Source organism: Xiphophorus maculatus, chromosome 11 (assembly GCF_002775205.1).
Source record: "Xiphophorus maculatus strain JP 163 A chromosome 11, X_maculatus-5.0-male, whole genome shotgun sequence".
In the NCBI taxonomy this organism is placed as follows: Eukaryota; Metazoa; Chordata; class Actinopteri; order Cyprinodontiformes; family Poeciliidae; genus Xiphophorus; species Xiphophorus maculatus.
In genome coordinates, this window is record NC_036453.1 from 6,537,165 (window position 1) to 6,565,148 (window position 27,984).

A 27,984-nucleotide genomic window follows, 5' to 3' on the forward strand; every position below is an offset into this window, starting at 1 on the left:
AAAAAAAAAGATACGTCACACGAGTTTCACTTCAAACTTTATTTCCCTTTTTGAACTAGTTGTAGAAGGCAGTTGTTTAGTCAGTCCACATATTGCCCTCTGCATGAGTGGTGAAATAATGCAAAGACAGAATGATGTAATTTTTTAATGACAGACATCCTTTGGCAGGATAAAACTCCAGCACAAAACCAGTTTCAAACTTCCTGTTCTTGTCTTGCTTGGCTGGAAAGGACAGTAAGTGGAAAGACAGACTGTTATCCTGGAACCGCTCGGCCATTTAGAGGCCGCAATGTGGAAAAGCACAATGTTTAACAAGCTTGTTTGACAAAGGAGGCCCCCAGAGCACAATGTTATGTATTTCTAGAATGGACCACAAGTCTTGAAACAGTTAAACATTGAGTCTTTGTCCCGTCTAATGACAGAGCTGCAGTGAAAGAAACGTATCACAGAAACATTATTTGTGTGAAAAGATGAGTGGACACATGATATATTTGTCTTTGAAATATCAGTGAGGCAGAAGATGGAAGGAATCTGGACCTTTCAAAGTTGAACAAAGCAGAACTCTGTAAGGTGGGACTCAATGACGATGGCAGTAAAAGGGCAATAATGGCAACAATAAAGTGTGATGTGAAAAAAATATCATTTCTGAATAAAGCCACAGAAACTGTTATGAATAAATGAAAAAAGTAATCAAACTTTTTTTTCCCAATCTATACATGTGAAATTAAAAGCTTCTAAGTCTAATTTATTAAATAAAATATATTTTATATATTCTTGCAAAGGAAACAAATAAAACATATGTGTGCTTTTGAAAACAATATTAGAAAACATCACCTTCGTAAAATATGTCATTTTTGCCCAAAAGTGATTTCTGCAAAAATAAAAAAGAATCACCCCTTTGCATTGCAAAACAGATCATTTTTGGCAAAAAAAAAAAAAAAAAAAAATTTGAGGCATTATTTTAAGAAGGTGACGATAATTTTCATCACATCTTAGCCCATCTTAATCTGCAGCAGTTATAAAATACCTTCCAAAAGTATTTATACCCTTTGAACATTTCTGCAGTTTTTCAGAACCCCAAACTTTGCTGCATTTTGGGTTTTTTTATTCTGGTAGAGAAACATAAAACAATGATCACTGGCTGCGGCAATGACATAAACATGGAGAACCGTTCAGCCCTTCATCCAGAGGAGGAACCGTAAAAGCATGACTCAACTGCAAAGTCACCTGGGAAAGGAGATAATTAGTCAGGGAAGATCTGGAGAACCGGCGGTGGTGAAGAGTTTTGGACAAAGTGGAAACGTGGAAGTTTGCTGTGAGAATTATTTCCTTCAGAGAGAAACTGGCAAGATGGTGGGATCTAAACACAAGATTTCTTTATTTTTATGTGTAAAAAATATTTTAAAAATTTGTGTAATCTCCCTTTTAATTCACAGTTCTGCTTTACTGTGTGCTGATCGATCATAAAATTCACTAAAAGTGAAATAGATTTTTTGGTTGTAACATGAACTGATGCAAAAGCTCAAAGGGTATGAATGCATTTGCAAGGAACTGTAGATTAAACAGAATTCATCTGTTCATATGACAAATATTGCATAAAAACATAATAGTGTTTAAAATGCTCCCTTTCAGCATAAAATAATCAAACAAGTTTTAGGTATATTATAAGTCTATAAGTGTATTTGACTTATTTTTTTTCTTTGCTACTTGAAAGAAAATATAAAGGGTTTTCATTATTACTGGAAGACACACACATGAAACAAAAACATAAAAAATGAAAAATATATTAAATATGATGTAGTAATGAAAAATAAATAACATTTATGAGTAGAAAAGGGAGAATGCATCCAGGGCGACTGCCAGCAGAGTTGGCACAACAAACTTCAGTGAAGTGAGTGGAGTTGCTGCTCTGCATTGTAATGGGACCCCAGTGTGAAGCGTGGCCTGTGAATGGAGCCCAAGGTCGAATGAAGGCAGATTCCTTTAGTCCCGCTCAGGAACACGGAGAACAGGAACCTGCTAGCTAGTGAATATTTCAGCCTCTGGGCAGAGTTAGCTGCAGGGGAGTGAAGTCGGTGTAACGTTGCATTTACTTTCTCTTGTTTCACCCTGTAGAAGCAAACCTCTGCACGGCTGTTTGGGTTTAGTTCAAGAAAGTTGTTAGTATCAAAGAACTTTTGGTTAGTATAACAAGAAGCAAGAAAACCTGCAGTATTCTTAGGCTGGGGAGTGTTAGACTTTTTTCATTTAAAAAAGTTATTTAAATTAGATGAAGAATTTTAAGATAGTGACTAAATAAGAACTAGGTTTGAATTTGAACTAAATTTGATGTATAATATTGTAAAGTGGTATTAAAATATTTACAACTTTAAAAGGTGAGTTGGGTAAAACAGCGCCCCTACTGGCTTAGAGATGCAACAGATTCTCGGTAAATAAAAACAAACAATGTTAGTCATTTCATCCCTTCGCCATTTTGTACTTTGATTCAATTAATTAAATCAAAATTCAAATTAATTTAAATTTGGATTCAATTAATAGAGACTTTGCAAAAACACTTTTAACTCCCTATTTTAATAGTTCAAATACCAAATATACTTTGATATGCTTCAACACACACAGTGGAAACCATCATAGCACAGCTGCACAATCTAAAATCTACTCTCCCTTATCGCAGCTTTTGGGGTTACAGCCAATCAGCACCAGGGAAATGGTGCACATGGATTGGCTGCTTTAATGGTGTATCAAGTCGCATTAATTTGTATTAATTTCAGTTTCCTAAGCTGCGTTGTCTCTCCAAAAAATTTAGACATGCTCTTTGAAAGAAATTGGGGAATGAATGGATTTTAATTAATTTGGAGTTACGCTGCACAGAAAAATCCAGAAATCTGTGAATACTGAACCGGAAACATCCAGTGTATTACATGCAATGAAAGGGTTTGAAAAAGTTTCACGAGTATCTAACATAAATTCAGGCTTTCAGGGTTTCCCCCGTTGGAAATCCCTCATTCATTCAGCACATTGCTCAGATAAATGCTGAGTTTCAAGCCACGCCCCTTTGGTGCTGCAGGCTGCCTAAACACACAGCGCCCATGATCAATGTATGATGTCAAAGGAGGATTTGGACACCACTAACTTAGACTGATGGAAGCAGAATTATACTTTAACATAACCCATAGTTTCAGATTTCATTTGAGAAAAGACAAGAAGGGAAGATTCCCAGTCCTGTTTGTGACAGAATTAGAATTAAACTCACACAAAAGCCACAATATATGAAGTCAAACCTGGACAGAAATGTTCAACACCGTTTTCAGATTCTTGAACAATCGGAAAATGGTGAAATCTCACCTCTTTTTATAATACCCTGAAAGGGTTTTTACAAATTTTAAAATCTCATATTGTCTCCAGAGCTGGTTGTATTATTACACCCTAATTAAATATGAAAGGGAATACAGTCATATGCGCCGCATAGGTGTGTTTGTGGGCACAAAACGGAAATGATGGTACGACATGACGAAGGGAAAAAACTGACCTGGAGCCTGATTCATCCAGTAAAATGTGTGAGCAGAACAGTGTAGAAAAGGGGAAGGAAAAAAGATAAATTTGTTTTTGTTTTTATCCACATTCATTCAGCTTTTCAGTTATATCTCTACAGGGCATAAAATTCATCTTTGCAGCCATCACCACAATAAACCAGAGCAGTTTACACTCTTTGTAAGTCATTTATAAACTGCCAAGTACATTAACTGTTCAAGCTGCTTTAGAGAGTAAAAAAAAGTACAGCTTATCACAAAAAATAATAAGGGAGACTACGTAAAATAATTAAGACCCATGTACATATGAACAGCATATATATATTACATTACAGGTTTTTTGGGGATCTTCAGAACTGTTGTTTAAGTGGTTGGAACCGTAAAAAAAGAAATCCAGAGAGTTGCATCTTTTCAGTCTTCTGGCTTTTAAAAAATGCTAAGAAGCAGTTCCATAATGTGCAGCTTTCCTCCTGGAACCCATGCTGAGAGGAGCTGCATCAGAGGCCGTCACCTCTTTCTGCTTTTTACCTTTCCTGACCTTTTTTCCAGTGATGAACCTGAGTGTTCATGATTCCTCTAAAGAGTCTGTACTGTCTGCAGAACGGCCTCGTCAATCTGCAGGAATAACCTTCTGGAGAGTGCGAGCAGTCTGTGTCAGCACCATTCTGAGAGCAGCGACGGCAGGCCAGAAGGTGAGGCAGCGAGTCCCAAATGTTCCTTATTGTAATCTGGCCTGAGGTCAGAACCGCTCCCACTGCTTCTGCACTTTATGGGCCCTGAGTTGGCTCACTTCTACTCATCGATGACTTGCATCCCAAAAGAACGTTCTTACAGCTTTGGGCAGCAGATGAAAGAGAAGAAAAAAAGAGGGAAGGCTGCGGTTTGAATTCTTCACTGTTTGAGTTTTTTGTCTGTTTATGTTCCCGTTGTGGCTGTGGACACGTTATAACCCTGCATGGCAGAGAAAACATTTTCCAGGCTTTGGTTTTCAACTGACAAAGCGCGCGGGGGCGTGTGTGTGTGTGTGTGTGTGCATTTACATATGCATGCATGTGTGGATAAACTGTGTACTATGTCAGTATTTGTGTGTATAGATTTCAATGCAAGCCTTTGACTGTCTTTTCAGAAATTTGGGGAGATGCTTAATGTCCAAACTTTGCTAAAAAAAATAAACAGTCCTGGACAGAATCCTGAAGATCTCAATTTCATTTGGAAAAAAACAAAACATAAAAGAAACGTGTGACGTGTGCACTGGCTTAATCCACCAACAACATCTGGAATCACTGATGTTACGACGGCACAAAGTTTTCAGCTTGTCCAACACATAAACAACACTGTAGTCCCAAAGAAGATCTCCGAGCCAAAACGCGACCTGGAGGATGAAACAAGTGAAACAGGAGTTCAGATGTTCCTCTTTTAAAAGAAAGACAATATAACCTACAACAAATATTTAATTTTTCTTGTTTGACTTTTGGGAGAGGCTTTTTTAAAATTATTTTTCTGTCTGTCAAGCCCACTACGGGACGAGAGGCACAGGTTGTAAGAGTCTAATAACTAACTTTAGTTTATCGCGAGGATTTAATTCAGACATCATTTACATTGTTTTGGTTCAGTGAAGCTGGAAAAATAGATAAATTCTTATTTCTATCATCTGGACTTTCTGAACTAACCATCAACAACATCCTAAACAGAAACACTGTTCAACATTAGAATAATTGTTCTTATAGACTAATTAGGAACCAGTCGAATCACCTTAAAGGAACCAACAACATGAAGATAAAAATGATCCAAAATTACACAAGCAGTTCCCAGGATATGAACAGGAAAAATACATTGTGACTGATTCATGTCTGACTTCATTTTGATAGCAGCTAATGTCATAAAATGGATCCTAATCAAACGTAAAATGTGTATCAAGCCTTGAAACATCAGGTTTACTTCTGCCTATAAAACGTTCAGCTTCAAGGTTGTTATATAATAACTTCCATGTTATTATAAATCCATATTCACAGAGATGAAATATATGATGTTGTGACATGTGCTGCAATACTGACAAAGTGACAAAATGTATTTATAGTAATTAGTGTCATCATTATTAGAATCATAAGCATCTATAACAGATAAAGTGTATTTAAACAAAATAAAAGCATTATTCAGATGATGATTTTGTTTTTATGTGCTAAAGCCACAACCTGCTGTTAAAGGTTCCCATCACACACAGGTTTTAGAAAGATTGAGAAAACAGATGATGGCAGCTAGAATGCAGAGAGCAGGACTCACCTCAGCTACAGCACGCCAAAGACTTCAAGGCCAAAGGATAAAGGCAAGAGAAAAGAACAAGAAGAGAAAGAGAAACTGCAGAAAGAAAGAAAGAACAAGAGAGAGAGAGAGAGAGGGAAAAAAGTTTGAGGATTAGAGGAACACTTGACACATGTTAGTACCAGAGACAAAAAAACTGAGGTTACTTTATAAAACCATATATCTGCATATTATTAATATTGTTTGTTTGACTGGATGACATCCTTTTTATACTCGGAGATAAACATTGATTTTAATTTAACAGTTACTATTATAACTATTATTTCGTACTGTTTATTTTCTCTGTATGTATATATATATATATATATATATATATATATATATATATATATATATATATATATATATATATATATATATATATATATATATAGAGAGAGAGAGAGAGAGAGAGAGAGAGAGAGAGAGAGAGAGTTTATTTGCAATTTTTTGCAGTATTATCAAAGTAAACTTTCCTTATAAAATATTTTAGTGCGTGATCAAACAATATATTTAAATTTAAATATATTTAAATATAATATCTACTCTGTACCTGTAATTCTATTCTATTCTATTCTATTCTATTCTATTCTAATTAAACAGGTGCAGAGCAGAATAAAACCCAGGATTACCACCTTAAGAGGTGTGTTACACAGGAGCACTAAGGGTGTTGGGAATTGTATTTTCCTGTAATAGTCTCTTCTTCAGGTTTTCTCAGATTGTTTTTCTGGAGTTTTTGTGGCTCAGACTGATTTTTAGTCATTTGCTTTAGCAGCTTCCAGCATTCCTCAGTGCAGCTCCTGCACCTGTTACCACTTATTCCTTCCTCCATTTATTCTCCAGCCTACACATGCATTTAGGTCATTCTCCCCCCCCCCCCGGGAAAATGATGAGACACTTCAGGCATGTTTAGACTCAGTGGAAAAGTTTGGTCACGTTAGGTCGCTGGATAGGTGTTCATTTGTTTACTTGCTGTAAGAAAGTTGTTTTCTATTTTGATGTAAGCGATGGTCATTCAAATTTCAACAGAAATGCTTAATATATATTATATGTTGTAATAATTTAACTTAAGTAAAATGAAATAACTTTTTATAATTCTGACTGAGGTTTAAAGGACTGGAACCAGTGAGAAGTGGAGACATAACTCATGTTGACTCCAGCAGTAAGCTGTATGGAGATTTATCAGTTATCTGGCTGATATGCAGAGTATGTGCTGCATAAAAACAGAAAAAGTCAAACATTTCAATCTCAGATTGAGAATAGTCTGTATCACGTTCTGTAATCAGATCTGCCAATAATTCAAACTGACAGGAAGTCATTTCTGACAGGTGTTATACCCATCTCAACCACTAGATATCAATATTTGTGGAACATTTTCACTCTGAGTGGGACTGTCTGATATGGGAACTAAAATGACTCATCTTTTTGTCAGATTGTGACTCGTTAGCAACATCATTACATATTTACTGATTTTAAATATCAGCAATTACCTTTTCTTCCAGATCTTTAATCTGCCTTCTCTGGATTTCTGTCTTGTCTTCAAGATCCCGAATTCTCTGTGGTTCGTTAGAGAAAGCAGAGATACAAATCAAGCCATAGACCTAAAAAAAACCCTCTCCCTCCAAAGTTTCTCAGTAATATGTGTGAATCTAGAAGAACCTGGTGGGCCTGGTGCAGCAGCTCCATCCTCTCCTGGAGGATCTGGCAGTCATACTCTCGACTCTTCCTCAGCATCTGCCTCCTCAGCTTTTCCACCGCCATCCTCAGCTCGTCCTTCTGATGCTCATTCAGAGGCTCACCGTACTTTATCACCTGATGAAAAAGAGACGGCAGACATTATAATGATCATGGTGAGTTCAAGAACTTGGATGTTTGTGCTAAATGAGGTTCTGTTCAATCAAAACGAGCTTCAAGGAATCACAAGATTCTTGCTGAACATCTGTGTGCCTTGCAGGGATAGAGCCTAGAAGAAATGTATTCTTGGTATTATTAATTGAAGTGATGACAAGTTTCTACAATGTTAGCATTTATTTTCATGGAACTGTACAAGAAAACCATTTGAAACGTCTTTGATTTTCCACACTGATATGATCACAAGTACGCGTTCAGAATAGAATTAGTGACTGTATTTAGTGCTGCATGCCTTGACATGCATCACTTTCAAAATGTTTACACTTAAAAAAAATCAAAAAGATGTGATGTGACATCAGATGTAAAATCAACCTTGTCCTGCTGCAGGGCGTTGTAAAGCGTCGCTTCCAACTCCTGGATTTGCTGTTAAAAATGAGAAAATGTCAAATGTTTAATCATCACAACAATACAAATCATATTTAAAATACTCAAACCTCATGCTTCATTTAATAATAAAGTATTTATGCAACAAAATTTTTCAAAGTAAGGCAAATGAACAGATGTATAGAGAATAAAAATAGATGGAAGGATGTTTGAATGTGAGGACAGAATATGTTTTCATATTCAATTCCATGCTTTTTATTATTTAACCAAACTTGAAAGAAGACATAAATCCAGTTCCAAATTATTCCAGATAGTGGAAATTGGTGAAAGCTATATTTATTCAAAGAGGATTAATTATTATGGAAGTTTGGAATAAAGTTACCCTAAAATAATACAAAAACGTCTGTCTGTATGCAATGTATGGGAAAAACATACCAGCAGTTTCAAACTTCTCCACAGCAAAGTGTCAGAGTATTTACCATGTAGGCCTGGTCCAGGGCCTGCTTCCTGTAGTCCAGCTCTTCTTCTAGATAACCTTTCTGTTTGCAGAACATTTCCTGTAACACAGAGGAGGTTGTTCATATAAATTAAGTTGTAAACATCTAATGTATTCACACAGCTCAATAAATTTAGTTTAAGTCTAAAAATCGATGAATAATAAAATACTTGATGCTGTTGTAAATATGTGTGCATTTCATGTTGCTGAATTGCATTATTAGAGAAGACAGTTGTGATTATAATTGATTATTTTTTGTGAAAATCTTAAAAGAATTTAGCTTAGCAATTTCCCATGACCCACCATTTCTATCTCCAGGTCCATCATCTTTTGATGCAGTGCTGCTTCTGTCCCTTCTATCTGCTGGATCCACTAGAGGGCGACATTCGTCCAAATTTAAGTCAGTTTAACGGAAAGCGCAGAATGTACAGGAAGTTGATTCTCAATCAAGATAAAGTTGCTTTTTTACCTTTTCTGCCAGTGACAAAACAGTGCTAGCCTGAATTATTGCCACTTGCTCCTCATTCCTCAAGTTCTGCTCATAAAAAAAGAAAGATTGTGATACATTTCTTGCTTTAGGAATGCATGCCAAACAGCTGAATTAATTCTAAATTACCCCGTTGTCTCCTAGAATGTCTAGCAGTTTAATGAGATCTGGTATGCACACATCCTGTGAAGAAAAGCAGAATCAATAACACGAATGCAAAAATATGTTAAATTTGTAATAAATCTTTATCCTTTTTGGTCATACAAGCCCTTCTGAACAAGCACCTTGACTCCTTCCTTCATACAGTAGATCTGCAGAGCGCTGACTCCCTCGGAGAACGGGTGCATTCTCAAATGGTTAAAAGGTGGAGACCTTCTTTCCCGCTCCTACCAAAGAAACACACATTTTAATGTGGAACTAAACCACATTTTCTTATCGTACAACCACAAACATCAATGTATAAAATTTTTTGACCAAACTCAAAAGTAGAGCAGAATTGTAAAGAGGAAGGAAAAGTAAGCATGGTAGTTCAGTAAGCTCAGTCTGATTGGGTGAATAATGTCTGTGAGAATCAATTTTCACGTCTTGCCATATATTCTCAGAATTTGGGTCATTTTTTTGTCAGCCTAGATCAGAAAATGAATATGGTCAAAACCATTCCATTCAGTGGTTTCCATCATGTTACTCTTACACAGAAGCCAGATTTGTGGGATGCACAGCTCATAATGATCCTGTCAAGACCTCCTTCCACCTGAGCTGTGGCTCTCTGCAGCTCCTCCAGAGTGACCCTGGACCTCTTTCCTGCTGCATTTATTAAGGTACTACTTAACCCACACGTCATTTAAGGTGGACTGTCCTGCTTGCATTTGAATCATATTCTTTCCATTTTCAGATGAAGTGAACAGAACTTCATGGGATTTTCTTTTTTGATGTAACTTCTCTAAAACCAGCCTGCCGTGTTTCTGGGCCTTCATGATGCCGTTTGGTCACTAATGTTTTCTAAAAAACCTCTGAGCTCTTCACAGAACTGCCAGAATAAAAAATGTACTATGTTTACTGATTGAGTGATTTCTGATGGTAATAAGTAGCCATGGATTTTATTTAGGAGCATCAGAGGCTGAATACAAATCAATCAATCAATCAAATTTTATTTGTATAGCACATTTCAGCAGCAAGGCATTTCAAAGTGCTTTGCATCATAACAAACACAGAAACACAATGATACATAGAATCAATAATCAAAACATGACATTAAATCAAGGGCCATAGTTAAATTCATAATTGATTATGTTTCAAATACAATAAACAGGTGGGTTTTTAGTCCAGATTTAAAGGAAGTCAGTGTTTCAGCTGTTTTACAGTTTTCTGAAAGTTTTTTCCAGATTTGTGGTGCATAGAAGCTGAATGCTGCTTCTCCTCGTTTGGTTCTGGTTCTGGAGATGCAGAGCAGAACCAGAACCAGAACCTGAGAGGTCTGGAAGGTTGATACAACAACAGCAGATCTTTAATGTATTGTGGTGCTAAGCCGTTCAGTGATTTATAAACTAACAACAGTATTTTAAAGTCTATTCTTTGAGCTACAGGGAGCCAGTGGAGGGACTTTAAAACTGGTGTTATGTGCTCTACCTTCCTGGTTTTAGTGAGAACGCCAGCAGCAGCGTTCTGGATCAGCTGCAGCTGTTTGGTTGATTTGTTGGACAGACCTGTGAAGACGCTGTTGCAATAATCAATACGACTGAAGATAAAAGCATGGATGAGTTTCTCTAGATCTTGCTGAGATCATGCTCAACATGTTTCTCTGGATCTCAATATAATAAATATTGAGCAAAATATGAAAGAGAAACATTCCAGCAGTATTACAGTTAAAAGAAGAAATTGGCCTGGTTTTAATAATGAATTTCATCGTATTGATAATTCGCACCAACTTGATTTTGCTTTCCTGTACGTGTGTGTGATGCTTGACAATAAACACACAAGCTTCTTTTTTATTACATTTCCACAGGAAAAGATACTCTTGTAAAACACATTATTACTGTTTTGAGCACATAAATCAGATTCTTTTCAGCTGCAATCATGAAACCTTACAAGTTGTAGTCCAAACAAACAAAAAAACCTCTTGTTTTTTTCTGTCTGTCTTACAAAATCTACTGCAAAAAAATGAAACAAACATTACAGCTGACAGGTAACATGTCAGCTGTGTTACCTGACATATTACACTCAATCCAACAGACTGAGTGTCTGTGAATTCCTGTTTCCCTGTTAGTGGCAAAATATAACTCTGTGGTCAGTTGGTTTGTATGGAAATTAACTAAATCGTCTGCAGCACAAAAAATCTGAATGCAACCGGACTTCAGAGAACAGTGAGAATAGGAGGTTGACCATAACGTGCAAAAATGATCAGACGCACTCCAGAGAGCAGTGCAGTATTCTTCTGTGAGTTGTGTTCACATCGCAGCTCAAAAGCTTCCTGCCACTGAGATTTACCCAATTTGAGCTTGTAAGATTTAATTATTGGGTAATAAATGTGCAAGATCTTTCAGGCTAAACTCTGGGGAACTTTAAACATGCTAATGTGGGAAAAACCTTCATCTGGAATACGAATTGACTCACCTCCAGTTCCAGTATCCTGAACTCCAACAGCTCGTTTTGGTCTCTGGAGTCCTGAAGCTCCTGCTGCAGTCGACTGCATTCCGACTCCAACTTCTCCATCTAGAAAAAGTCAAGTTTATAAATTAAAGACCATCAAAGTCGAAACATAGTTACATTACAAATTCAATATTATGAGCTAAAATGTATTTCAAAGGAAGAACTGAAAGCAATAAAAATGCTAAATATTGTTTTTAGAACATAAAAAGGTTTAAGTCCAACCTTTTCCAGCAACTCCTGATTTCTTCGTAAGAAGAGTTGCTTCTCCTCGACCCATTTGGAGTCCTAAAAAAAATAGACATAACTTTGTTTAAAGGAGGTAAAAACTGCCTTGCAAAGTTTTATTTTTTAGCCAGAACAAAAAAATAAATGGTAAAGGAATAGAAAATCCAATGACTTTGACAGTATTGCTGTTTTTTTTCAAGCTAAAAAGCTCAAAACAAACCTAAAGGACACATGTTGAAACATACTAGTTCCTTCCAGCGATTTGTATATCTTTACTCCAATATGAAGTTGAGAAATCACATCGAGTCACACCATGTTTACTGTAAGTTCATTATTCACACTTTTGGAAAGTTTTCAAGTCGTTCTGCCCCCAACGTTCCCTCTGCAGGAATATAGCCTGAAGTGGCTGATGATTTCCCAAGGCTGCTCTTTTGTAGCCATATGGAAAGAAGTATTTAATTTTTTTTATAGTCTAGCACTGAGAATGTTTTAGTTGGCTTGGGCTGACAATAATTCAAGATTTTGCAAGTCTTTTAATTTTTTTAAAAGTCTTTGTTCATGTTGTCACTTTACAGTTTTAAAGTAAATAGCTGGTAAATGAAGAAAAGTATAAGCTTCCTTCACTCTGACACTTCAAAGATCCCCTGATCAGTAGGGGCCACCTATGTATCTGTGGGGCCCTCAGAGGTTTGGTAGAGGAGCCTTAGACTGAGGAACAGATCATGGGTAAAGAAGTGGAGAAGTTTAAGGCAGAGTTGGGTTGCAAAACAATATGACATGATGTATGTATCCCGCATAGGCATGTTGATTCCATCATCAAATGAGAAACTGTTCGCCTGCCTTCATGCCTGTCCAACTTACCTGACAGGATGTGAAAGAAGGTTAAGCACAACCCCTGCTTAAGGCCTCGACTATCGCTACGAGAGGACAGGCCTGCTGTCGCAAGTTCGATTCCCAGCCTGCTGACCTTTGCTGCATGTCTTCCCCCTTCTCTCATTGCCCACTTTCCTGTCAATTCACTATCAAATAAATGCCACTGCTGCCAATAAAACCTTTAAAAAACATTCAGAATGAAGATGCTTTGGTCCAATAAAACCAAAATATATCTAGTTCTCTGTACATCATCCTAAACATACATTCCTCATGGTGAAAGTATCATGCTCTGGACTGGCTATCCAATATTAGAGAGAGGAAAACTGGTCAGAGACGGTTGGAACAGCTAAATACTGGGTGATCCCGGATGAAAGTGTGCACTGCTTTATGTTAGTCTGTTAAGTTGATGATTAAGAGTATTTCATACATTTCCTTTTTGGTATGAAGGCCGCCTTTGTCTTTACATATATTATTAAAATTAAAAGACAGCTGCCTAGAGAGATTACTCTATGGTACAACTCACTATGACCTGGCTTCAGTCACATAGCTTAAAGCGTAATATGATGCACTTTTTCATGAACTCACTTTCTCCCAAAGTTACAGATCTGACTTGCTGACTTCCCATAACTCCCTTCATCCAACATGCCAGAGGCTGTTCATCTTGGAGACCTGCTGCGGATATGGGTACGGCCTTGCGCGAGATTTACAACTTCTATTTTTTAAAAATGTAGACTCTGCTAAAAGGCAAATGCATAAACGCCAGTAACATTAATTACGTTGTTCTCACCTGTCCCTTCAAGGTTAGTTCCTTCTCCAGGTCCTCTATCTTGGCTTTATACCGCAGCACGTCTGATTGCAGTTGCTCATGAGCCTGAAACATTAGCAAAGCCAAACTCTTTTATGTAGTAAATAAATTTTTCCAAGAAAATAGTTTTGTGTCATCTTTCCTCATGTTCAGACCTGTTAGAACCTGGGGCCAAACCTCTGTTCACTGCATTTCTTTTGTGCAAACAAGTATTTTAACACCTATGAACATTTTGCTATTAGGTATGTGCAGAAGTCAGGAAAAGAAAAGAAGACATATCTACAGCACATGAATAATATACTGAAACAATGTTTATTTTTATGCAAGGTTTGTTCTCCTATATTGCAAATCCACAAGAAGAATCCAAAATACTTTCCTCATTTTAAACACCCACAACCATCTAAGAATAAAAAGACTTTCACAAGTTCAAGGCTAGAATACCTTATTTCCATAATAATACCCAATCCTAATTATAATCTAAAAGCTGCCACCTCATCAAAGAACATGACTGCAAAAGTCATGATAAGAGAATATCTACAAATCCTCTAACTTTAGCTTTACTTCACTGGTCCTAATGATTAAGGCCTTCTGTGACTAAAGGCTTTGATTTTCATATATTCTTACTGAACATTTGGACTCCAGTCTTACTTTTCTTCCAGCTGAAGTTGAGGGAAGTTGACCAAAAATACGACCCCAAACTGGGACAGATATTTTTACTTTTTGTTTCCTCTGTTCATATAACAAATTTGGTCATTTTGTCAGATTGTACTAAATCAATATCCATCTCTCTTTAAAAGTTCTTGCTCTAAAGGGTTCCTGTTTTCTTTCACGCTTTTTGATATATTTCTTAATTTTGAACATAAAAATAAATAGAACTATTGCAAACTAAAAGCAATGAGCAATGTACAGTATATGTTCCTTTAGGAATTGAAGAGAGGGTGTTTTGCCTTTTCACAAAGACAAAACACAGAATTAGATAAATTACATTATAAATCTGGTCAATAATTAATCTCCCAGTAAAGTGAACGTATCCATCAGGTGCAGTTTGTGGTACCTTGGCCTCCATCTCTGCATCCAGAATGCCTCCCTTCTGTTCCTGCAGCAGGGCGTAGGCTCGTTGAAGGGCCTGGTATTCCCTGGTCAGCTGGCGAAAACGTAACTCAGATTCCTCATTTGCGAGCCCCTGGTTTGACACACACATGGAAAAAGAATTATAATTTTAAGGATTAATATCTCAGGGTTTTGCTAATGTTTACAATAATTACATTAATTTGTGAACACAAGGTCTTACATTGGCCATGTCTTCATCAGGAGTAGCTGGGGTTCTGTCCATCCGAAACGACGCCACTGAGGAAGACTCAGAGTCCATCGACTCTTCATCGTAACCAAAGAAGGTGTCTACTACGATGTGTCTCTGCACAGAAACACAACTTGTTTTTCCAACAGTAGGCTTTTCTGTCAGTGTTTCTAAATAGCTGATTGAAACATTTAGCATGAAAAGGCCAACGCAGTGCTAAAAATACTGATATATTATTATTCTTTTTGATTAAAAAAATAATCATAATTTGCAACCTTCACTGGTCTTGAACTTCTTTTATGCCTCTTCTTTCGCAGCAGTTTTTCACGATCCTGGAAACAGGACACAGATGGCAGAACAAATAAAGTTACATCAATGCAATAGTTGTATGAACTGCTGAACACTGAATGATTGATGAGACATGGAATCAATATAAAAACAATGTGTTAATACTCATAAACTGCTGTGCTACACTTTAAGAAGTTTGTATTCTGGACACCAGGGAAACATTTAAGCTGGAAACACTCCAGAGAATTTCAGAAAATTGGGCAATTAGTCCAATTGGTCCAGCACATACAGTACAGACCAAAAGTTTGGACACACTTTCTCATTGAATTCAATGAGAAGGTGTGTCCAAACTTTTGGTCTGTACTGTATGACCCTGGTTAGTTAGCTCATCAGACCGATTCTATGTCAATAAAAAAATAAAAACAAATAAGAATTATAAGGGATTTTAGCAAACTTTTCTTTAGAAGAAATCCTGAAATGAAAATGCTATTTTATTACTCAGCTGTACTTTTGTTCTCAGCGTACATTTTGGTTTGTCTGTCAAAAAGACATTTCGACAGACAAACAGAGTAAACATACTCTTGTTAGTTCATCAATCATGCTTTGTTGCTCCAGCACTTGAAGTTTGAGGAAGGCTATTTCCTGGTCATCATGTGCTTGGTCCAGGTCATTGAGGGACTTCAGCTTCTTCAGAGGAGGATGGGAGCCTATCCTCTCCTTCTGCACACACAGTAATAACAAAGGTCACTATGTGTAACTGCTGATCATCCATTATAAACACTGACGGTGATGTGACCTTGCTGACCATTTCAAGGTTCTCCTTTGTCAGGCTCTTCAGCTTCTCCTCCAGTTTCTGAATGTTCTGAGTCAAGTCGTCGTTCCTCTTATTCAGCAGCTTGTTCTTGTCCAGTAGGGGTTTGCACTGCTTTTCAGACTCTCTAACTCGCTTCAACTGTTAGAAAAGAAAATGGTGGTCAGACATGTGGCACAGCAAACAGGTTAGTCTAAGCTTTCCCTGTTCAATATCATTTAAAATGACCAAAATCTGTTGAATTTGCTAATTGCCTTAGAATTATTGTTCATATTAAAGACACATTTGTACTCCAGCTTTAACTTCCTGGTTGATTGAAGAAGTTTCCTCTGTATTTTCACGTATTGTTCTTTATTAATGATCCTATTATTTTTCTGAAGTGATCCTTTCTTAATGATATAACAGATGAATGTTTAACCCTTGGACATCTGGACATTGTACCTGATGATGAACCAGGTCTAAATTCTCTTCTTTACATCTTGACTGACTTATTTTGATTTTTCTAAAATATTAAACAAGAAAGCTGTGTGAGGCGCTACCGTAAAAGGAATTCACATTTCTGCCTCAAATGTTGTGAACTGAGCCATCATAAGTTTAGATTTCCATAGCATCCTTATGAAGGAAAGCAATAAAAACATCTAATATAATATCCATGTATAGTTTTATGGCATATAATAAATATGAACGATTTTGGTTATCTTCCCTTACCAAAATTATCAAAGTTTAGAGTAATGTGTTAGTGAGAAGAAAACTCTATACTTTTTGTTTTAAAACAAAATTAACTGTTTCTTCATACTAGTTCATTTCTCTCATCCACCAGCAACGAGTTCCGATCCTCCAACTTTCGAATGGTTGAATTAAGTTCAGCAATTCGCCGCTGATTTCTTCGCAGGTCCTGAAACAACAAAAAAGCACAGATTTAATATGAGAAGGATATTTTTTTTATCATAAACTGATGTGTTGAAGAAACAGGGATTTGCAGAAATTTTCAAAACTTCACATTTGCTACTAAGCGACCTCAAACTTTAATGTATTTTATCAGGGCTTTATGTTACAGATCATTTTAAAATTGTGTGAAATTGTGATTTAAGGTAGAAAGAGACACATGAGCCAAATTATTTTTAAAATAAATGTGTGAAAAGTAGATTTACATTCAGCACCTCCATCCTTATAACCCAAAAATAAAAATTACATTAAAAATTAGCTGAATTTTCCTCCTCAGGATGTGAGGAACTGTTAGCGGTATCCAAAAAGATTTGCAGCTGTTATTGCAGTAATGACTCAGGTGTGGTGAATACACACATACTTGAACATTTTTCAGATATTTATGTGTAGAAGAAGAAGAGAAAAAGCCATAAGCCATTTTATTCCTCTTCACATCTACACTATGTGCTATTTTGCGTTGGTGCAGCACATATGATCCTGATTAAACACAGAAGTTTCAGGCTGGAATGTAAAACATAAAATAATCCCTATAAACTGCCTCATATTTAAAAGCTAAATCTTCCATGCTGTCCTTGTTTAATGATGGATTTAACTGAAAAATGACCTACAAACAGTCTTTACTGTCTGTTTTCCTTATGGGGTTTAAGTAGCTAAAGAAGTAGAAGATACAATCAGAAAACACCACTAATCCTTAAAATTGAGGAAACATTATTAAAAGTCTTAAATGTGTTTGTTTAATGCTGTAACTGTATCCGTGCGTCAGCTGCAGACCTGATCACTGATGTTCAGCACTTATCTTTCTTGGTCATAGTACAAGAGTACAGAAGAATGAAAAATATTTTTCTAACAATCATAATCAAGGTTGAAAATTCTGACATCATGCCAATTGTACACACCGGTCAAAATGTAGAGGTTTTATAACAGTTGAAAATCAGACATATGCCAGACATAACATTATCATCAACATATTAAAACTGACAAGAGGGCAGTCTTCTCATTAAAGGTAAGAAAAAAAAAATTGAAAGCAATCTGTTTTTATTTACACCATAATCTGTTGAATACTTAATAATAAATAGGAAATCTTATTTTTAGTATTAAAGTAATCAAATCACAATTGCAGAGCAGCTTTTTCCATGTTTTCTCTGGTGTTTGATGAACTTGTTTTGGTGCAGAAGTTCACGTGTTGAAAGGACTCATTGCCCTCACTAAACTTTTGGCTCCTTCTCAGCGTCTCCATCAGAGTCAGGTTTAAAATGTTAATATTACTTCCTGTCAGATGACCATAGAAACAAAATGAAAAGATTATACTAAACCTAAATATGCCAGGGATATAAATACCTTTGGGTTTAATGTGTTTAGATATAAATGGATGTTCAGCATCCCTATAATCTTTAAAAATCTCCACTCTGTAGAGGGTTTTGTTTCAGTCAATCTTTCTCATTAGAAAATTTTCTAACTGTCATAAACTAGGACATTTAATCTTGAAAATTACTTTCTACCTTTGTCCAGAAGACTACGGTATTCTTGTGTTTCCTTTGTGGTATTACATAATTGAATCTTTTGTTTCCATAAAGCCAATTGAGATCAGTTTGTTTTTGATAATACTTACAGTAAGTCAGCTCTTTATTAAAATTCTAAAAATGAACTTTTCCACTTACAGGGCTTCCACAGTGCTCTGCGCCGTCGCCAGCTCTTCCTGGGATTTCCCTTTTTGGACTTCCCAGGCCGCACTCTGCCTCTTTAACAAGGAACAGTTGTTCATCCAGGGCGTCTTTCTGCAGCTGCAGCTTCTGCAGGTAGCCAGCGGTGGACTCCAGCTCCTTCTCCAGAGAGAAAATGGTGCGGTTTTTAGATTTGATTTCATCCACCTTTTGTGAGAGAAAAGGAAATTATTGAGAGGAAGGAGTCTTATGTGACATATGAATAATGTTGTTATTGAAAACATCACTGTTCAGCTGTTTTGAAACATTAAAATACAATATAAATCAATGCAACCCATCATGATACAAAATGCTTCAAAGATAAGTAGGAATCCCATAAACCTGCAGATCATTCTGGGAAACTGCAGGCTCAGAGCTAGCTTACATAGCTGGACTGGCTCACACGAATTGATGGAAACTGAATCACTTTTCTCATTTCTGGCTTTGTTTGGCTCCCTATTTACTAAATCACTGTCAGTGCATACCAGCCTGCGGACGTCCCTCTCACAGTCCCACTTGATTTTAGAGATTTGTTCCTGATGCTGCTGATGCTCGACTCGCAGGTCTCCGGCCTTCATTTTGTCTGCCTGGATCATGTTGCTCAGAGCCTCGTCCGTCTGCTTCTTGGTGTTCTTCAGCTCCACTATCTCCTGCAGGAGCTTCACTCTCTCCTGGTCGAAGAAACGCCGGGCCTCCTCTCTGGCTTCCAGGGTCAGCGCTGTGCGCACCTGAAGAGGAATGAAACATGTTTTATTAAAAAAAGGATTCAATTTTTCTTCTGTAATGACAGCCATTTTTTATTTCTTTTTGCTTTAATTTTTACTTGTTCGGCAGATAAATTTTTAAATCCCCCTTTTAGACACAATCTGAGCTTTTGGAGTTATGCCAATCAAAAAACAAAGGCACTACAATAAATGGATGATGACAGCTTAAATAAGTGTCTTAAGTAAAACAATGGCTTATGTGGAGAAAAGTAAGACTTGCACTGCATGGCTAATATAAAGCACGCTTTCCTGGAGACGCAGTCATATGAAATGTTCTGGCTGCAGAATTTTATTTTGGATTTATTAAAAACTTTTTGTCACAAGTGGTCACTTAGGGAACTACCCTCTGTAGGCCATGAAAAGCCTTGGAGTGCTCTTCATGTCCTAGAGAGGGTGAGATCACTTCTCTTCCTCCCTCGATAAATCACAATATGTCTATGAAGCCTTTTATTTATTATTCTTTCTTTCACATAAGATCCACATACTTGGGCATCATTAAAAAGGAAAACTTGAAGAATGCTGGTGAATAAACTCACTTTTTCTCCACTGCCATCTCGAATGGCGTTCAGGGCGGCTTTGAGCCGTTGGTTCTCTTGGTCCTTGATCTTGGCATGCCGTGCCAGCTCCTGCTCATGCTGCCGTGTCAGGTTTTCCCTGAGCGCCTGCTGCTCTTTCTGCTTCTCCTCGTGCCATTTGGCCCGCTGCTCCGTCAACATGGCAGTGTGGCGATGCTGCTCCTGCTCTCGCACCCGCTTTACCTCTTGCACCTTGTCTCGTTCCAGCTTGCTTACCTGAAGCAGGAAAAGAGGAATTTATTGGATCATTTTTTTATTTTCCTTTCCTTTAGAATTTGCAAAGTAAAATAAGTCACATTAAGGTGTAGAGCTTGGTGTAATTTTGACTGTACCTTGCATTTCTCTTGGTGCAGCTCTATCTGGATGTCAGTTAGTTTGGACCTGAGATCTTCATTGGCTGCTTGTAAGGCAGAAATCAGGGCTTCAGGCTTCTCGCCCTTCGTACGACCTTTCTTAGCCATCAGTAACAGTCTAGAGAACCGCTCTTGTAGATTTCATTGAGACTCTAGAGAAACCTTCCTAGTTGTTCCTGAGATTTCCAGTTCCTCCTCCTCCTCATTCTCCTGTTAGACTTTAGGGCTGTGGGGGTAACAATAAAAAACAGTTCTTGAAAGATGCCTTCAATTTAATCTGAGATTGAGCTTTATTTGAGACTGTTAATGTTTGTGGATGTTCTGATTGCATTTTATAATCAACTATTCAAAAATATGCAAACTGGAGACCAGTGGGACCTGCTGCAGGAAGGAGTTCGATGTGTTGGTCATAATCTGGAACAGGGCCACATAAACTGTTGGACTGCAGAAATAAATCAGTGTTGGAAAGCTTACAGATGCTTCTAAAATAGATCCTGTTACCCAAGAGTTGGTTCAACCAGAAGCTTACAATTTCAAACATGTTACTAGATCCTTACATTAAAGCAAGACTTGTAGCTAAAATGCAACTCATTTAACAAATAAAGAAAATTATCCTTAAATTATTTTAACAATTATCAACTATTATATCACCAACACATATAATGTAAAATACTGAAAGGTGATTGGTTAAAATGAAAGATGATAAAAGATAAGCAGTTATGAGTGAGAGCTAATTTGAAACTACAAATTTTAATTTAATACAATATTTTTTACTTGCCTTTACTTAGCGTTTTGTTTAGAATGAAATTTGGAAAAGCTAGGAATAACTAGAGTTCTGCAAGATAAATGAAATTATGCATATCAATATGCATAAATTGTGCTCAATACAAACAGCACCAAAAACAGTTTGTTTTAACGTTACTGTTTAATTTGGTTATGTAATTATATAATAATATATATATAATAATTCCTTTATTTAATCAGGTAAACCCCGTTGAGATCTAGATCTCATTTTCAAGAGGGACCTGAAACAAACTTCACTCCCCGTCGGGGAATCGAACCCCGGTCTCCAATTATATGGTGTTGTGGAAAAAAATAATTACTGAGCACTGTTAGATGAAATCACTCAGTCAGCTTTATTTTCTATATAATGCACAACACAGAGAGATTATAAGACAATCAATAATGAAGCGGTTCTGCATGACAGCACTACCAGGCAGAGGGAACACAGTGGTTTTATACCAAGGATAAGGATCCAAAACATACAGTCTGCAGGAAAACAACTTTCAACCTTGTGTGTGTGTGCGTGTGTGTGTGTGGGCGTGTGTGTGTGTCTGTAACCCAAACAGGTTCTTTTGGTGAGAGTTCACAAGCACATAACATAACATGTTCAGCAGATGGTCTTTATTCCTGGTTTAAATGTAATATTTGCCAGCTCATCCTAAACTAAATGTACAAAAATAGTTGTGGTTTTGAAAAATAACATAGGAGAAGTTGAAAGAAATAAGCCATATTCAACCCAGACCCGATGATTACACCACAATCATGCAAAGCCAATCATAACTTACCATAACCACTAATGCTGTATTAACCTACATTTTACCCAATGAATTCAGATTCTACTCTGAGAGCATGGTTGGATATTAATATGCCGGAAGCCACAGTCAATCTGATTAACGTCACAGTCAGTTTTCTGACTGGACTGTGAATCCATATGCTGGTTAGTAAAATGAACAAATTCATCCCAACACAGGTGTAATCTGAGCAAACTGCATAATGCAGCCTCAGTTTAACAGTTTCAGCCTTTTCTCAGATTTATCTTAATATATTTTTTAATCATTTGTTATTTGGCCCTTTTTGAGCAGTGAACAACTGGGATTGTTCAACAACTGGGATTGTTCACTGCTCAGTTTTCCTCAGAGTGTGTGTGTTTAGAGTACACTCCGCAGCCACTTTATTAGGGACAAATGTTTAATTGCTTGTCAACACAGACATAAATCTAATGAACCACATGGCAGATAGTCAGAATGGTTTTAGGCATTTGGAGAAGATCAAACTGAGTTTGGATTTTAAGTGACTCAGGTGGCATGATTGTTGGTAACAGATGGGCTAATCTGAATATTTTACAACCTGCAGAGAGTTTCATCCACAACCATCTCAGGTCTGCAGAGAATAGACTGAACTGGGCAGACTGGTTTCGATACAACAGAAACCAGTCTGGTTTCTGTTGCTCAGATAAGAGCCACAGCTCTTATCTGAGCTGTGGCTCAGATAAGATTTCATTACAACCAGAGCATGAAGAATAATATTTCTGATCAGACAACATGCTAAACATAAAGAAGATGGGCTACAGCAGCAGAAGGCTGACATTACGAGTCAACAACAGAAAACTGAGGATAAAATCTACCAAAAACTTTGGACAATCAGAGGAGAAGTTTCAGAAGTAGCTTACTGGATATGGAACAACTTTTAATGGGAACTCTTAGCATTCGACAGGTTCTCTGCTTCATTCTTTCAGAGATTTTTCTCAAAACATTGATCATCTTGATATCCCATCACTTTGGATTGGTCTGTTTATCACAAGCTCATTAATTTGTCAACTACAAATATATATACAAGTATATAACCACCTCTAGTTTATCCTTCTAAGATTGTCATCATAGATTCAGTTGGTCAAGATGTTCTACGCAAACATGAAAACAAACTCATGATGTTTGGGCTGTTTCTTGACATTACAAGGACAAATGCATTTTAATAGAAGAGCACTGAGCCAAAATTAATACTCTTTAACTAGAAGATTTGCATTTTTAACAGAAACAGTCAAAGGACCAGATTCTGTTTAATTTTCAATTCTGCAAGAAGCTTTCTATAATTCCCCCCATGTTCACTCAACATCCTCCTAAAACAGCCAAATCCACATGAGATCATCACAAGGTTGGACCTAAACTCAAACATTACACATTGGTCTTATGATCATTACTTAACTAAATGGCTCATTGTAAAAAATTAATTAAGTTCAAAGGATTGATTGAAATGAGAGGAAATACTAAAAATCACAAGGTAACATTTTCTTAATTTGCCATGAAACAACCACAGATTTGAATGTTTCTTGTGAGACATCGATTGTGACAAATCAACAATAACTAGGTAGCTGTGAATTGGAGGAAAAATTTTACAATTGCAGCTTTTTTCACAAATGGAAATCTGAAAAGTACAGCATGCAGATATATCCACTGTTTTTACTCTGTCACCCCTAAAAAAATAACTTAATATAGACTATTGGTGTACAGTTTTATTTTAATATGCACACAGCTGGTCTGTGAAGACCTCAAACAAACAGCAAGGTGAAAATCAAGAAACACACCAGACAGGGCAGTTAATCCATCGTAACTTAATCCATCGCCTAAAATTGGAAAGATTGCGGCACAACTCCAAACCTGCCAAGACCTGGCAGGTCAGTGTAGGCAGAACTGGCCGTCTGCCTACACTGACGGCCAGGCAAGGAGCAAATTAATCAGAGAAGTTTCAAACAGGCCTGATAACTCTGAAGGAGCCGAACAGATACATTGACAAACCTAAACTGTGCATTTATTATTTGTGAACTCTTGAGAGAATTGCCAAAATTAGTTACTGTAATTTACCACAAACCATTTAAAGCCACTAAAACTATTTTGAACATGGATTTTAAACCTAAATCTATTTAGTAATTTGTGGCAGATGTTGAAAGTCTAGGGGTGAACATCAGCACCGCATTTAAGATTTCTATTTGTGACCCCAGTCTTCACCCCACTCTCACTATAACCTGCTCAGAATCCTGGCCAACCTGCAGACTGACCACAGGAACAGACTTTCCCTGACTGTGAGTCATGTAGAGCATCCCAGGTTCACTGCTTCCCCGAGGGTCAAGGAAGCAGCTCTATACAAATTACATTGGATAGTAAAACAATAGAATGAATAGATAATATTTTAGATATCTTGCTGTATTTTTACAAGCTGTTCATTCAGTTACTCTGTTCACATTACTATATTGTCCAGAAAGTCAAAGAAAAAAAATGATGAAGAACACTTGAATAGTGAAGGAGAACACCCACTGATGATTGTATTGCATGAGAGGATAAATACAGTAACTAATTCAGTTACTGAAATGAGTCTGTGGCTCAGCAGGTTCATTCGATTCAGGGACAAGAGAGGACAGACATTTCTGACCCAACTCTTTCTCTCTCGGCTCTGAATGTGAACGTACATGTGCTGCTCTGCAGAACGTATATCAGCGTGAATTTGTGCATCTGAAATAATGCAGCATGAAGCACACTGACACCATGACCCAATAAAAGGAAGTGTTGGTGCAGGATTATCAATACAGAATGGGTAATGGGTCATTCACAGAGCAATGCCACCTCAAAATGTGTCTGGAATGACGGCGCTATGAACAAATCTATAACAAAACGGACTTGAATATAGTTATTGAGGTTCATATTGTTGTTTTGTTCTGTGTAAGATATGAAGTAAACAAGAGATTTAGGCTTAAAAATGACTAAACATTTGATCAAATGTTTTAATACAGAAATGCTGACTTTCACAGTCAGTCACTGACTCTCCATGAGGAGTGGACTGCAAAATGAATCTGACTGTTCAGAGTTCTGCATATTAATGATGTCCAACCCTCCATGATAAGTGCAGATTCTAGAGGATTGTGAAGTAAAAGCCCAATCAGGGATTCAGGTAGGAATCACATGACAAGCTGCTTCACCACTCTGGTGTTTCCAGAATATCTGGCTTTAACTGGCCTGTAACTGCTGGGATCCTGTTCAGCTCCTATGGAAGCTGCAACCTTTAGATTTGGTCTTCAACTGAAGATGTGCCCTGTTGTGTTCAATGCACAGACATTATAATGCCAATATATTAGTTCATCTGTTTCCAACAAACAAAGCTTTCAGATATGGCAATCTGGATTCTCTAATGGTAATATCTATTTATTTGTTGATATTTACTTTGTTTTTTAATATAAATATATATTTTTTTCATTTTAAACTTCAAACACATTCTTTCATCTAAGGTTTCTATAATAATGTGTTAATTTTTCAACATTTTAGTAAAAAAAAACAATGATGATTATTACAATAACTTAATGCTTTGCGAAAGATCTTAAAAATAGATGACAGTTATCTATAAATGTCTTAAATTTGACCACTCATAAACACCTTCATCAGCAAGTATTTGGTCTAAAACAGTTTTGTGATTGTGGTACAGCTATGAATTTTTAATTATTGTGGATATATTGCCAATATTTGTCACTTTATAAATGTATCCATATTTATGGCAGGAGTTACAGTTTCCAGCACTGCTGCCAGCCAAGCTGCAGGATGTGAACATTTCATAGAAAAACTGTTGAACTATGGCTCTAAATGAAATGAAAAAATACTCAGCAGGCAGTTTACTGAAATTACTTCCATTTTCAAACTATTTACACAAGAAAATATAAAACTGCAATATCATTTTTTTAAGATGGACTGAGTATGTCTGTAACTTATGTTGGGCAGCCGTCTCATTATTACCTAACCACAGAGCCAGACAGAAAGGTCTCCTCAGTAATCGGATGTCCATGAGGCTGTAGCTGCTCAACAAGCTCATCTTTCCAACTTTCCCTTTTTATTTCAGGCAAACAAACTCTTACAGCATAACTTAGCTTCCTGCTAATCCTGGTTATGCAACTGAATCAACAAATGTTCTGCAAACTAATAGAAACAGCTTCCCTAAAGTAAATGAGCAATTTAAGTTTAATCAGTCTGGGTGTTATGATGTAACATGGTTCAAAGTCTCATCAGACTCACTTGATTTCTGAATTACGATTCATCTTGAGCCAAAGAGTTTTGTAATAATTTTCGCTGCAGCCACAATCTCATAGCTGTATACAAGCAAACAGAGCATGAAAATACCAAAGGCTGAAATCTGTTACCATGTTGGAAGAGGTCATAAGGTCATCATTTCTGACATGCTGTTTCTCTGAACCAACTGAATGTATTTTTAATCTGTAATGTAAATTCTCCATGAATGATGGTGGACAAATAATGAAGCAGTGGTTCAAATCCTTCGGCTCATTTGTCTCTAACTTCTTTTATGTACAGAACATTTTTCATGTAAACCTGTTCAAACAACTGATTACATATATTAGTTCAACCATTGTGCTGTATTTGTCTTTTACAACAATCATGGTACAGCTGGAATAGAAACCTTTCTTTGATCAGATTGACTAGAACATACAGAAATGGCAGGAGGAGGAAAACGTCCTTAGAAAAGCAAACATATCTCCTGGTTTCCCTGATATTTAAAACTCTGTAGGTTCTCAAAACAACGTTTTTCAAGATTTATTTCTAGAAAATACTTGAATGTCCACAGGAAGTCAGATACTAAGGTTTTAATCAGCTACAGTTTCGAAACAGTGTAAATTGTTGTCCCTGCTGTGTTAATTAACTAAGGAGTTAATTTGTGAATGAAAAACATGTGTGATGGTTTTATTGTGTATCTGGTGAATAAACCTTAAAAATAAAGAAGAGTTTGGAAATAAAATGGTTGGCAGAAGGAAAAATGACTTAAATAAAACAAAACCTACAGACCATGACACTATATATATCATTCTGTTGGTAGGTTTTGATCTGATGTGCCATGGATCAGGCCAGCTGTCAGAATTTCAGAAAGATCTGTAGACAATTAATATCTGTCCCATATCCGTGATGAGCCTGAAACTGTCTGATCTGCTGCAACTCCGTGATGCTGTTGCAGGCCACAGCTGACGGTGAAGGCCCTGCCAGCATCCTGCCATCGTCTTGCAGCATCACTGCAGCATCCTCTGAAATGATGGTCAGTAATGTGTGCTAATTCACCGCGCAGGAGGAACGACCATGCAGGACTGTACACATTAAAGCCGATATTTACTTGCATCCGGGTTTATTTAAGGTGCAGGCAGCTGATGACAGCTACTACAGCCTGCATTTACAGATATTGTCACTGAAAACATGCGAACATGGAAAGAGCATCGATGCCGTGTGTGGAAAACCCCAGGAGCAAAGGCAGGACGGTTCCCAGCATCGTTAACGGGTCTGCCGGTGTAGGCCAGCCGCCAATGTGCTCAATAAATCACCGCTGCGCCGCTAAATAACGGACCTTTAAGTTCGTGTTGCCATGCATGTCGCTGGAAACTGCCTAAATATTTTCTATCGAAGCACACTCAGTTAAAAAATGACATTTCCGGCGCTAACAGTGAATGAGTCTCCAACCAGCAGGCCCGCTAGTCCGACTAACTCCCACTTCCGACCGACGATGAAAAAACAAACAAACAACACGCAGAAAAACGCGCCGCTTTCACCGACTCACCTCAGAGGGAATTCTCACCAGGTGTGAAATCCTAATTCATATGAAACAACGTCCATGCCATCTTCATTTTTCACCAACGTGATTATCTGAAACGGCCTTCCACGGCGGTGGTGTGTGGATGAGCAGCAGCCGACAATGAAGCGGTGATGGCCGGTGGTGATGATGCTGGAGCCCCGCCCTCCTCCGCACGCAGCCAGAATGAGCTCACTGCTGCTGCGCTTCTCCAGCTGCTGGATTTAACACGTCCAGTCCTCCTTCAGAGCATCATCACTCTGACAAAACATT

General features: G+C 37.3%; 1 protein-coding gene across 2 annotated transcripts; it reads right to left on the minus strand.

The window, feature by feature from the left end:
* Positions 1 to 20: 20 nt before the first annotated feature.
* Positions 21 to 27,881, minus strand: LOC102224694 (janus kinase and microtubule-interacting protein 2-like). 2 transcript variants are annotated; one of them, XM_023341964.1, is made up of 24 exons: positions 27,700 to 27,881; positions 20,308 to 20,554; positions 19,937 to 20,191; positions 19,122 to 19,364; positions 18,595 to 18,804; positions 16,788 to 16,886; positions 15,986 to 16,132; positions 15,760 to 15,900; positions 15,168 to 15,224; positions 14,887 to 15,009; positions 14,650 to 14,778; positions 13,578 to 13,661; positions 11,915 to 11,977; positions 11,657 to 11,755; positions 9,331 to 9,432; positions 9,176 to 9,229; positions 9,029 to 9,094; positions 8,863 to 8,931; positions 8,543 to 8,620; positions 8,052 to 8,102; positions 7,488 to 7,640; positions 7,319 to 7,384; positions 5,811 to 5,885; positions 4,818 to 4,902 (listed from the first exon to the last, which is right to left on the minus strand). In XM_023341964.1, the coding sequence occupies exons 2-23, from the start codon at positions 20,434 to 20,436 to the stop codon at positions 5,835 to 5,837; spliced, it is 2,469 nt and encodes an 822-aa protein (XP_023197732.1). In that variant the 5' UTR covers positions 20,437 to 20,554; positions 27,700 to 27,881; the 3' UTR covers positions 4,818 to 4,902; positions 5,811 to 5,834. The 2 variants fall into 2 exon arrangements, with proteins under 2 accessions (XP_023197730.1, XP_023197732.1); XM_023341962.1 differs by lacking the exon at positions 5,811 to 5,885 and having other exon boundaries at positions 21 to 4,902.
* Between the last annotated feature and the right edge of the window lie 103 nt (positions 27,882 to 27,984).

Coding starts and splice junctions, on each gene's coding strand:
- LOC102224694 (XM_023341962.1), bottom strand. CDS start 20,436: ATGGCTAAGAAAGGTCGTACGAAGGGCGAGAAGCCTGAAGCCCTGATT. Junction 16,133..16,787: donor TGGATGAGAGAAATGAACTA/GTATGAAGAAAC, acceptor CTTTTCTAACAG/TTGAAGCGAGTTAGAGAGTC. Junction 15,010..15,167: donor GAAGTTCAAGACCAGTGAAG/GTTGCAAATTAT, acceptor GTTTCTGTGCAG/AGACACATCGTAGTAGACAC.